Raw genomic sequence first — 13,781 nt, 5'->3', positions numbered from 1 at the left:
CAACCTGGTACCCGCTTTACCAACAATTAATTTTATATGATCATTCCACTTCAAATCGTTCCGCACGCATACTCCCAGATATTTTACAGAAGTACCTGCTACCAGTGTTTGTTCCGCTATCATATAATCATACAATAAAGGATCCTTCTTTCTATGTATTCGCAATACATTACATTTGTCTATATTAAGGGACAGTTGCCACTCCCTGCACCAAGTGCCTATCCACTGCAGATCTTCCTGCATTTTGCTACAATTTTCTAATGCTGCAACTTCTCTGTATACTACAGCATCATCCGCGAAAAGCCGCATGGAACTTCCGACACTATCTACTAAGTCATTTATATATATTGTGAAAAGCAATGGTCCCATAACACTCCCCGGGAGCCTGTATCTAATATTTTCTGGGTCTCATGAACAAATAAAGCGAGTTGGGTCTCACACGATCTCTGTTTCCAGAATCCATGTTGATTCCTACATAGTAGATTCTGGGTTTTCAAAAATGACATGATACTCAAGCAAAAAACATGTTCTAAAATTCTACAACAGATCGACGTCAGAGATATGGGTCTATAGTTTTGCGCATCTGCTCGACGACCCTTCTTGAAGACTGGGACTACCTGTGCTCTTTTCCACTCATTTGGAACCCTCCGTTCCTCTAGAGACTTGCGGTACACGGCTGTTAGAAGGGGGGCAAGTTCTTTTGTGTACTCTGTGTAGAATCGAATTGGTATCCCATCAGGTCCAGTGGGCTTTCCTCTGTTGAGTGATTCCAGTTGCTTTTCTATTCCTTGGACACTTATTTCGATGTCAGCCATTTTTTCATTTGTGCGAGAATTTAGAGAAGGAACTGCAGTGCGGTCTTCCACTGTGAAACAGCTTTGGAAAAAGGTGTTTAGTATTTCAGCTTTACGCGTGTCATCCTCTGTTTCAATGCAACCATCATCCCGGAGTGTCTGGATATGCTGTTTCGAGCCACTTACTGATTTAACGTAAGACCAGAACTTCCTAGGATTTTCTGTCATGTCGGTACATAGAATTTTACTTTCGAATTCACTGAACGCTTCACACATAGCCCTCCTTACGCTAACTTTGACATTGTTTAGCTTCTGTTTGTCTGAGAGGTTATGGCTGCATTTAAACTTGGAGTGAAGCTCTCTTTGCTTTTGCAGTAGTTTCCTAACTTTGTTGTTGTACCACGGTGGGTTTTTCCCGTCCCTCACAGTTTTACTCGGCACGTACCTGTCTAAAATGCATTTTACGATTGCCTTCAACTTTTTCCATAAACACTCAACATTGTCAGTGTCGGAACAGGAATTTTCGTTTTGATCTGTTAGGTAGTCTGAAATCTGCCTTCTATTACTCTTGCTAAACAGATAAACCTTCCTCCCTTTTTTTGTATTCCTATTAACTTCCATATTCAGAGATGCTGCAACGGCCTTATGATCACTTAGGGGGAAAAAGGACAGGTATACACTCACACACACACACACACACACACATATCCATCCGCACATACACAGACACAAGCAGACATGCTTGTGTCTGTGTATGTGCGGATGGATGTGTGTGTGTGTGTGTGTGTGTGTGTGTGTGTGTGTGTGTGTGTGTGTGTGTGTGTGTGTGTGTGTGTGTGTGTGTGTGTGTGTGTGTGTGTGTGTGTGTGTGTGTGTGCGTGTGAGTGTATACCTGTCCTTTTTTCCCCCTAAGGTAAGTCTTTCCGCTCCAGGGATTGGGATGACTCCTTATCCTTTCCCTTAAAACCCACATCCTTTCGTCTTTGTGTAAATGACTGCTGAAACACCTTGAAACTTCCTGGAATGAAATTTTCACTCTGCAGCAGAATGTGCACTGATATGAAACTTCCTGGCAGATTAAAACCTAGTGCTGCTCCAAGATTTGAACTCAGGATCTTTACTTTTCATGGGCAAGTGCTCTACTGACTAAGCTATCCAAGCATGAGTATGACCTGTCCTTACAGCTTTACTTCCACTGGTACCTCGTCTGCTACCTTCCAAGTGTCACAGAAGTTCTTCTGTGAAACTTACAAGACTAGAATCATAGAAGAAAGTATATAATGGAAACATGGCTTAGCCACAGCCTGGGGACTGTTTCCATGATGAAATTTCAATTCTGCAGCGGAATGTGTGCTGATATGAAACTTCCCAGCAGATTAAAACTTGTTGCCAGACTGGGACTCCTGGGCAAACTTCCCAAGTTTGAGTCTCAGTCTAACTCACAGTTTTAATCTGCCAGGAAGTTTCATATCAGCACACACTTCGCTGCAGAGTGAAAATTTCATTATGGAAATATCCCCCAGGCTGTGGCTAAGCCATGTCTCTGCAATATCCTTTCTTCCAGGAGTGCTAGCTCTGCAAGGTCTGCAAGAGAGCTTCTATGAAGTTTGTAAGGTAGGAGATGCGGTACTGTCGGAATTAAAGCTGTGAGGAAGGGTCGTGAGTGGTACTTGGGTAGCTCAGATGGTAGAGCACTTGTCTGCTAAAGGCAAATGTCCCGAGTTTGAGTCTCGGTCTTGCACACAGCTTGAATCTGCCAGGAAGTTTCATATCAGCACACACTCCACTGCAGCATGATAATTTCATTTGGTTTAAATAATGGTTGCCAACCTTGCTTTGGCTTGTGAGACAGGGCTAAACTTCTCACGTCTCCAAATTCAATAGTGAAAAACCTTATAACTTTATATATTTCAGGAATGATTCTGAAATCCAACCACTGGAGTGAAATATGTTCACTGTTAACAGCCAAACTCTAATTGAAGGGCTTGGTTGATGTCAATTAATCTATCACTTCTTTCAAAACCTACCTCCAGCTGGCTAATCACTTCATGCTCTGATGCCTTTCTCTATCAAACAGGTACACACACGCTAATCCACAATACTCACCCAAAAAAAAAAACAGCAAACTACCTAAGCAGAATTCGATGCCAGTGCACAGAAAGACACTTTCGAATCCTTTGTAGGCCTACCATACTGAGTAAGTACCCTTATTGATTATGAAAGCTCACAAATCCCAGACTTCCAAAATGTTAAGCACTTTAAAACAAAAATATTTCCCCAGAGGGCCCATGACTCACCTTCTCATCCCGCGAGGGCTGTGGCAGACTCCTCCAATTTTGTGAGCTCCAAATCCATGCCACGATGATATGTAACAGATTGGCCTTCCAGCGAATCCAAATTAGGAACGGAATGTAGTAATTCTCATTGGCTAGTTCCTGCTCCTCCTTACGCCGTTTCTGTAAGGTGCTGCCTCCTAGCAGGCCTTCAAGGACTTTTTCTGGACAAGTTGTTGGAACAACCAGCCATCACGAGGAAATTTCTGAGCCTCTAAGTCAGCCATGTAAGATCTGACCACAACCCATTTATGAGAATTAAGGAAAGACTGGTCTTCAGTTGCAGACTGAAGAAAGCTTCGTTCCCCCAGGATCCAATACTTTCATAGACAACAGCCAGAGGAACAGTACACAGGCATTGCCAGGAAATGAGGTGCTACAACCTCTGTGTAGGTGTTGTTTTCAAACAATTTCTTGTATATGCCACTATCTAGTATTTATTAGATCACCATTTGTTTCACCCTCATTCTGAATAAGAAAAAGACTCCGTGTCTCTTGTAGCAGAGCCTTTCTCAATTGGCTACCCATTTCTCCCAAAGATATTACAGCTTCAAGCATCACTATAATTTCCAAAACTTGTATGCTGTAATGGGAAAAGGTCATGACAATCTTTAGAAAAGTCAGAAATTTCCATTAAAAGTAATATAAATTTCTTTTCTTTTTCTGCACACCACTACTCACTACAAAAGCAAATAATGACAGAATGGTGATGGTTTGAAAGTTCTGTAGCCCACAAACCTCCACCAGAAGTGTTTTTTTATTACAGGATGAAAAGTGTATTGAAAATCAAAAGATGTAAGAATTTGTTTTCTGTGTTTTCCTGGTGTGTTATTGCAGCAGTATAAGGCACCAACAAACTTGAACACTTCAAAATGTCCATTATCTCTACAGTAACTGATAACATTTTGTATTGAAGATGCATCAGAACCGGTTAGCTGCGACAGACTTTGAAGACAGTATGAAATATTTCAGTAACATCTCGACCATGAGCTCTCAGAAATTGTTTCTCTTCAGTGCTTTCAGAGACAATAAGTATTGTTGCTATACACAGTCCCTTCATTTTCTATTCTAATGAGACTTTGAAATAGTAATCTAGCTCACTTCTTCACGAGAAACATCACCTACTTCTCTAGAGAATGTGTGAAAATTCAGTTTCGATGTACAAAATTTTACACCTACTCGTACAAAACCACTGTACATGTTTGACAGTGCAATGAACAGGTCCAAGAATGTTCAGTGTTAGTCATAAAACATACATCTCAAAGTAAGAATGAGGATCTGGTTGATATCTAGAAGAAGTCACTTTAGAGACTGGAATTATTACATTCATTTCCCCATACATTTACTCCTTAACAGTCTTATGTTCCTGATAATAAAATTCAGTTTTAACTGAACTGTTATGTATGCAATCATAACACAAAGCCCAGAAATAATTTTTATGTAACCTTTGGCTCCTTGTCTGTGGGTCATAGTGGAGTTGTGTGCTCTGGTACAAAAGTATTCCACAAGCTCCTGTCTAATATAAATGAAGAAACTGGCACCCCCTACTACTTCAGAATCAAATTAAAACATTCATCATTAGCAGCTCTTTCTACAAATTATCTAAACATCTAGATCCAAATATTGAACAGTTCTGTTAGCTACCTGGCAAGCAGCACTATTTGTTGTAAAGTAGTTTGACAAGTAATGTAGCATAAATAAGACTTAGTATTTAGAAGTGAAGACCTCTATTTTCTTTGAGGAGTATCTTTCTAATTATGTAAACATTAAGCTACCTAAAGCAGATTAACAGCAGCTATCTATTATAACAGAGAAGGCATCAGCTATTTTCAGAGCAGTAGCTCTCTTTTTAATTTATCTGATTGAATAGCTGTATAAGTGTGGGTAGCATCAAGCAGTGTAGTGATATTTTGTTGTTAACTCAGTATATGGATGAGGTTCCTTTGATTTCCTTGCCTTTTGCCAATGTGTGCCTTGACTCATCCGGCACCCCTGAAGATTCCCCTTCCTGACTGACTCTAAGATTCACAATGAATGAATGAACTTGTGCCCAATTTATGATTCTTTAGCAGAGTTAGTCGTATCTTTTTAATTATCATTTTCTGAATTTAAGAGCTCTGTGTTGCAGCAATACTCATTCATTACTGACAAAAAAGATGTTACATTGAAAACAGTTTTAATATTTCATTTATTTTTCAGTCCCAGTTGCACTTTTTTTAATTACAGAATGGCGAGTTTTGATCTCCTTGGCTCATCTTCAGATCTGTGTAGTTGGATCAGCAACCTGTCATGTCTCTTTCAGAACCACACATCAGAATACACTTTTTTAAATACTATATGACCAGTTTCAATCTCCCTGTATTATCTTCAGATCTATGTAGTTGTCAGCAATCTGTCGTGTCTGTATCTGAACCTCGCATCAGAATACTGGCAGTATTCTAATGTATGGTTCTGATACAGATACAACGGATTGCTGACCAAACTACATAGATCTAAAAATGATTCAGGAAGATCAAAGATAGTCATACCGTATTAATAAAAAAGGGTGCTGCTGAGACTGAAAAATAAATAATGTATTAAAATTTTCTAAACCTCAGTAAAGTTGTTGATCACTTGCAACAAAATTATCAGCTGTAGTGAAAAGAAGTAGCAAATAAAAAAATATTCCATGGCTCTTTCTTTACTAAATGTATTACAATTCTAACTTTGAGATGTGTTGTAGAGAACATTTTTATTTCTTATCCCCTGCAGGAGAATCCGGTGACACGGGGAAACCTGGAGCTCCAGGACCACCAGGACCCCCGGGCATTGCCCTCATTGACCCAGATGATGTTGAATTGAGTGGCTCAGGTTTTGGTTCAGGTAAGGTGTTGTTCATGTCTGCATAGGATTTTAGAATTTTCACATTGAACAAACTATTCTTTTCATTCCTAAGAAATAGTTTTGTAAGTTTGCATAGCCTTTATTACTTTCTGCTCACTACTCAGAGTTGACACAACCTGTTTAATTTTTTTGTGCCAATTAGGTCGGTTGGGAGGTCAAAAAGGTGATCCTGGGGAAACAGGTCCGAAAGGTGACAAGGGCGATGTGGGGCCCAAAGGAGAAAAGGGTGAGAGAGGAGCTGATGGTTTTCCAGGAAATCCTGGCACTAATGGCCTACAAGTAAGTAAAAATGACTTTGTGTCTGATAACCTTGCTTTTTGAAACTTGTTTTACTATCTAGTATTTTTTCAAACAAGATCTTGTGCATATTCATAAGTCAGCATCCAGCAACAACAGATTTTTGTATGCTCTGCTCATCACAAGAATAAACCTATGTAAACAAACACAAACGTGATGATTGGTCAGAAGCCGTAGCCCCCGTACGTTGATGTTGTTATGCTCTCGGAAGTAGGTCCTACTTATGTATTAGATATCTTAATACTAAGTTAGGTTAAATGAGACTTTAAGATATTCTAATGTATTAACAGCCATCAATGTTTTTCTTAATCTTGCTTTAGCTACGTAGGTTTTCTTTCAAAAATTGTGTATGATCAGAGCTTGTGCACTGTTGTGTTCTGATTATCACACTGTTAATGCACAGTATGAAAATGGCAGAGGCTGCTCCCTGCTCCTTAGTTAAACACGCACATGGATCACAGTTAAAATCTGTCAAAAAATAGGTTCTTCTTAATGCTTTTCATAAATTTTCAGAAAAAAATCATCTTTCAAGTTTTCTGGGGGCCTGTATTCCTGATACAGTTTAAAGACGCATACACACTGTATATACAGCGGAATTGGTAGCATAGTAGATTCATCATCTGGTGGAGTTCATGGATCGCTGGAACTAAAATTCATCATCATTTTTTATGAATAATGCGTTCTTGTTTCTAATTACACATTCACACAAAATTCCTGTTTTCTTTTCAATCTAAGTTCCCAATTATCGATATTTTATAAAATATTAAACCAAATACTCTTTATTTGTATTATGTCCAATATTTTATACCACAGATGTAGAATCACACGAACTGGGATGGCAAGTGTCATAGAAACATAAAAAACAATCATTTTCACAGCATGGAGCCCACCATCCAAATGCTGCATTTTTACATTTACCACTGTACCATTACAATATGAACCCAACAGAACTGATCAGAAGCCAAGTTAACAGATTTGTTGTGAGAAATAACAAGACTATTTAGCTGCCAGACGTGCTGCAATTAATACGTACAGCTTTTTGACATGTCACTGTTGAACAGTGGTGGGATATAGAACGGCAGAAGAGGAGAAAATGTGGCACCTGTGTGACTTTGTGGATTCTGTTCTTGATCAACTCGTTATCAACATAGCAGATGTCAAGTCCAGAACTGAAATGTATTTCTCGAATTCATATAAGGAAGGAGCTAAGAGATTACCAGTTAAATGTCTGTAATTAATACCTTCAGTGGCTTCAGTATTTAACAATACTGTGAAATCCCTGGAGTATACTTTTGCATAACACATAGCTCATTCAGGAAAATTACCCTGTGTTTAAGTTAGGAATTCTCATCACTCTTGTATATAATTAGAATACTATGTTAAGTGAAAATGAGAACATTTTATGCTTTCTGTCTGGTCACCCAAGAAGCATGCGCTAGTGCTGGAGTTTTGCTGAATATTATTTCATTCCCTTTAAAAATTAAATGTCATGGACCAACTGACTGGCCAGTGCTGTCAAAGTTAAATGTGTTGTCCCACAGTATTGCTCAGTCTATGTGGGTGTAACACAGCATAAAATGTATGCTTATGATCGTACTTGACTGAACTGGACATCACTTGGCTTCCACTCCACATGAAACGAAATCCAATGAGATTCAAGCAAATGTGGAAGAATAAATGGTGTAATATGTAACCTTATGATAAACAGAGTATAGGGTCTGTACTTGAAATGCAGCTGATCTTGTGTACGGCACTGGCAACATATGGTAACATACCATCTCCACACCCTCTGCCCACCAGATTCTATCCCCTCTGTCCTGTCACCTCCTTCCCATTCTCATCTCCCACCCTCCTTTTTTGCTGTGTTTTCCTCACCTCCCTGCCCCACAACCTCCTGACTATGTCTATTGGCATTCTAGTCCCTGCACAGTCCACCCTTCACCCCCCTCCAGATTGCTGATTCCGTTCCATGTGACGGTTGTATTCTGGTCCTACCTTCCAGAACTGGTAGTCTTGTAAGCGTGAGGTTTGTGTGCTTGTGTGAATGAATGGTGTGTGTTTTGCCTCCCTTTTGTGATGAAGGCTGTGGCTGAAACCTTATTCGTAAGTGTCTTTTAATTGTGCTTGTCTGCAACTTTACGTGTCATCTTTACGGTACATAGCAATCTTATACACTCCTGGAAATGGAAAAAAGAACACATTGACACCGGTGTGTCAGACCCACCATACCTGCTCCGGACACTTCGAGAGGGCTGTACAAGCAATGATCACACGCACGGCACAGCGGACACACAAGGAACTGCGGTGTTGGCCGTCGAATGGCGCTAGCTGCGCAGCATTTGTGCACCGCCGCCGTCAGTGTCAGCCAGTTTGCCGTGGCATACGGAGCTCCATCGCAGTCTTTAACACTGGTAGCATGCCGCGATAGTGTGGACGTGAACCGTATGTGCAGTTGACGAACTTTGAGCGAGGGCATATAGTGGGCATGCGGGAGGCCGGGTGGACGTACCGCCGAATTGCTCAACACGTGTGGCGTGAGGTCTCCACAGTACATCGATGTTGTCGCCAGTGGTCGGCGGAAGGTGCACGTGCCCGTCGACCTGGGACCGGACCGCAGCGACGCATGGATGCACGCCAAGACCGTAGGATCCTACGCAGTGCCGTAGGGGACCGCACCGCCACTTCCCAGCAAATTAGGGACACTGTTGCTCCTGGGGTATCGGCGAGGACCATTCGCAACCGTCTCCATGAAGCTGGGCTACGGTCCCGCACACCGTTAGGCCGTCTTCCGCTCACGTCCCAACATCGTGCAGCCCGCCTCCAGTGGTGTCGCGACAGGCATGAATGGAGGGACGAATGGAGACGTGTCGTCTTCAGCGATGAGAGTCGCTTCTGCCTTGGTGCCAATGATGGTCGTATGCGTGTTTGGCGCCGTGCAGGTGAGCGCCACAATCAGGACTGCATACGACCGAGGCACACAGGGCCAACACCCGGCATCATGGTGTGGGGAGCGATCTCCTACACTGGCCGTACACCACTGGTGATCGTCGAGGAGACACTGAATAGTGCACGGTACATCCAAACCGTCATCAAACCCATCGTTCTACCATTCCTAGACCGGCAAGGGAACTTGCTGTTCCAACAGGACAATGCACGTCCGCATGTATCCCGTGCCACCCAACGTGCTCTAGAAGGTGTAAGTCAATTACCCTGGCCAGCAAGATCTCCGGATCTGTCCCCCATTGAGCATGTTTGGGACTGGATGAAGCGTCGTCTCACGCGGTCTGCACGTCCAGCACGAACGCTGGTCCAACTGAGGCGCCAGGTGGAAATGGCATGGCAAGCCGTTCCACAGGACTACATCCAGCATCTCTACGATCGTCTCCATGGGAGAATAGCAGCCTGCATTGCTGCGAAAGGTGGATATACACTGTACTAGTGCCGACATTGTGCATGCTCTGTTGGCTGTGTCTATGTGCCTGTGGTTCTGTCAGTGTGATCATGTGATGTATCTGACCCCAGGAATGTGTCAATAAAGTTTCCCCTTCCTGGGACAATGAATTCACGGTGTTCTTATTTCAATTTCCAGGAGTGTATTTTTCTACATTGTTGATGCTTTTAGCTCTGTATAACAACATTCAGCACAGATCCTTTTCCAGCAGAACGATGGAAACTGTGCTTGTTTAGATATTGGTGTGTTGAATCAGTTTATTGTATACTGACTGGCTGAGCCAACCGTCTGACTTCTCTCCAACTTGAACACCTGATAAGGGTAGCTTAAAATAAGGGTAGCTTTCCTTCCTTCTCCATTTCTGCAGAAAACTTTATGCTGAGATGTGATCAATGCTCAGTGAACTACTGGAATGTTTGATTGGTATGAGGCTAAACTGGTAACATATCATCAACATAATGGTAAAAAAAAGAATGTGGGAAGAGGAGCAGTGTTTAAGACACTTTCTTCAAAATTTGCCGTGAAAAAATTTGGACACAGATGATGACAAAGGCGAACACAGGGCCACTCAGTTAGCCATATTATTATATTTGCTGCTATGTAAAGTGATGGTCGGTGTTTGTCAGAATAACCTGACACTTTCTGAAGTGCAGCAAACTCAACTTATCTTCAACAGGAATGATTGTAAGTAGAGGAACCACATTGAGACTAACCATAACTTTGTCCGCACGTATCCTTATTTGTTTAATAATGTCAACAAATGTTCACTTCATCCTTAGTCACAATGGATTCTACTCCATGAATTACATTTGTATTAGTCATTTACTTCATTGACAGTCAGTTGATTTCCTAACAGAGACAGTTGTGAATATCATCAAAAGCTTGGAACATTTTTTAACAATGTGATAAGTGCACCAAGAACATTTAATATGAGGGTAAGTCAATTATTATCCGCAATTTAGTTATATTTTTGTTTATTTTGGTAGTACTGTCATTTTATGTCGATCCATGCTTTGTATATTTGTTGTTATATCTTTGCAATTTTCAAGCTGCTAGATTAGTTTCATTATCACTGCCCTACTGTTAATCATGGCTGCTCCAATGTCTATTTGCATCAAAGAAGAGCAACGTTCAATGATCTGTTTTTTGTGGTTGGAAGGCGTATTGGGGCTGAAATTCATGGAAGACTTTCGGTACAGTACAGTAACAGTGTTTCGCCACAACAGAATGTCTACAAATGGATTGAAAATTTCCGAAATGGTCGCACAAGTGTTATGCACAATGAAGGAGCTGGATGACCATTTACCAACACAAATGAAGAAATCGTTGAGTGTTCACGTGAAATGATTTTTTTAGACAGACGATTAACTATGACAAAGTGGCACATCGTCTGCAAATTAGTCATGGTTCTGCCTATGAAAACATCCACAACAGACTTGGGTTTCATAAAGTTTGTGCAAGATGGATCCCAAAACAACTCACATAGTTGCGTAAACAAACACGCTTGGACATCTGCAAAAAACATTTGGATCGCTATGGTAACGAAGGGGACAACTTCTTAGACAGGATCATTACTGGTGACGAAACATGTATCCATCATTACTAGCCAGAGAGTATACGGCAGAGTATGGCATGGAAACATCCAAATTCACCATACAAGAAAAAGTTCAAGATCCAACCGTCCACAGGAAAACTGATGCTTACGTTTTTTTGGGATGCGCAAGGTCCAGTACTGGAACATTATGGGGAAAGGGCACAACAATAAACAGTGTACGTTACAGTAAGATGCTTACTGCCAAGCTAAAGCCTGCAATTCGAAGCAAATGCCGAGGATAGCTATCAAAAGGTGTTCTGTTGTTGCACGACAATGCCTGTCCACATACTGCTGCCCACCACTGAAAAGCACCAGAAACTGAAATTGGAAGTACTGGATCATCCTCCATATAGTCCCGGTCTTGCCCCTTCTGACTATCATGTGTTTGGTCCAATCAAACGGGCAGTAAGGGGCCGTCGATTTGCCTCGGACAAAGCAGTGATAGATGTGGTGCATTCCTCGCTTGCAGCTCAACCTTCTTTTTGAGGGCATCAGGAAGCTTGTACAACAATGGACCAATTGCATTGAAACGCAAGGAGACTATGTCGAAAAGTGATGTTCTTGGAAGTTTCCTATTTGATTGCAATAAAATTTTATAACTACTTTGCTGATAATAATTGACTTACTCTCCTACAAAAAAATCTATCCCAAAAGACTTTGGGTTAATCATAAGTTGCTTTCACAATAAAGTTTCCTGTTGCTCACAATATCCAACTACAGTAAACAGTACAACTATCATGTTTATGCCCAAAAATGAGAAATGGAGATACCAACACTGCGTTCTCTGGTATTATTATAAATGAGAGCACTCACACTATGATCTTACAGGTGCCCAAATTAATTAAATGTCCAGTTGCATCAAGAATCATAGTATGACTTTCCTTAACTGCGCACAACTAGTATTACCCATAAAACTACTTACCATTATGATAGAGCGATCTTAGGTATCTGTTTTAACTGTGTGTTGTCTGTCATTGGAATCATGGGCACCAATGATGAATCTTTGATTCAGTGTATGCTGGTGTTAAAATCGAACAATGGAAACTGATGGTTGGAATATCAACAGTGCAAGGAAAAGACAGATTGCTGCTCACTGTAAAGATGACATGTGAAGTTGCAGACAGGCACACTAGTACATTAGCTTTCGACCAGAGCTTTTGTCAGAAATGGAAACACACACACATTCATTCACACAAGCAACCACACCTAACGCACATATGACCATCATCTCTGGCAGCAGTCATGTGTGTGAGGTTTGCCTGCCTGCGCGAATGAATGTGTGTGCATTTTCCATTCATTTACGCAGGTGGGCACACCTCATGCGCACATGAGTACTGCCAGAGATGGTGTTCATGTGTGCCTGATGTGTGCTTGCTTATGTGAATGAATGGTGTGTGTTTCCTTTTCTGATGAAGGCTCTGGTCAAAAGCTAATGTACTAGTGTGCCTGTCTGCAACTTAACATGTCATCTTTTTGTGACTGTGTTGGTTGTATACCCACGTTATGTTTCCAATTTCATCATTAGTCAAAACATCACTCTTCCAGTGATGGTAATTGACTATTTTAACATGGCTTACCATTTTTTATCAGTATCTAATATTGAGTAGTATTAGCTCCATGTGTGAAAAGAGGCACCTCAAATGCTGTGGCAATGAAACTCATTTTATGCCAAGATGCTGTATTCAAAAAGGAATATAGCTATTTTCTTGCAAAATTTCTTCTATTGATGCACAGCAGAAGATCGGTGCTCCTCAATCAATATCAAATATTTGACTTTCCATAGTCTATCTCAAATGCATCTGATTACAGGCAGGTCAGAACTTGATCAACTTTGATTCTACCTCAAGCAGACAGTTTTGCTATGACCTGACTCTGCTCATTGTTGCAAACTGTAGTAACACTGTTCACGTTACGTCGCACTTCACTTAGCGTAGACCGGGACTGTGTTCTAGGCATGCCCGATGTTAACTGACTGGGCACGGCCCGTGCTGCCGGAGTTGTTGTTGTTGTTCTTGCTCTTGTTGTTACGCCGGCAGAGGTCGCGTCCAAATTCTCGCGTGCCCTCTGGTGGACGGGACTCTACTTGCGGCAACTACCGCCCGTGACGCACCGTGCCAATGTGCGCCTCCCGCGATCTTTCTGGTGGCTACTACACTCCTCCTCCTTCGGGGGGTGAAGCCACTGTGATCCACTGCGTCGGAAGGTGGAGCGTTGGGAAGGAGTGATGACCTCCACATCCATTGGATGGCCGGAGTCGAGGGGAGCTGCCAACCCTCGAGCCGGAACCTTCGAATACGGCTGGAAGTGACCCACCCGAAGAGGCCCCCGTCGTCCCCCAACCGGAGCTCGGGACAGAACAGGTGACAAGCTGTCGAACTCCGGATCCTGTTCCACCTCGGGAGGGGCAAGACCCAGTGGCGGGGACAAAG

General features: G+C 41.9%; 1 protein-coding gene across 1 annotated transcript in view; it reads left to right on the top strand.

Moving 5' to 3' along the window:
* The window catches only part of LOC126251896 (collagen alpha-1(I) chain-like), a 1,054,386-nt gene that overhangs the window by 860,389 nt on the left and 180,216 nt on the right, over positions 1-13,781 (top strand). The window contains exons 14-15 of the mRNA XM_049952611.1: positions 5,879-5,989; positions 6,153-6,289. Coding sequence (XP_049808568.1) covers positions 5,879-5,989; positions 6,153-6,289 — 248 coding nt within the window. The remainder of the gene's footprint in view (positions 1-5,878; positions 5,990-6,152; positions 6,290-13,781) is intronic.

This window comes from Schistocerca nitens, chromosome 4 (assembly GCF_023898315.1).
Source record: "Schistocerca nitens isolate TAMUIC-IGC-003100 chromosome 4, iqSchNite1.1, whole genome shotgun sequence".
Classification (NCBI taxonomy): Eukaryota; Metazoa; Arthropoda; class Insecta; order Orthoptera; family Acrididae; genus Schistocerca; species Schistocerca nitens.
This window is presented reverse-complemented; position numbering and strand designations above follow the sequence as displayed.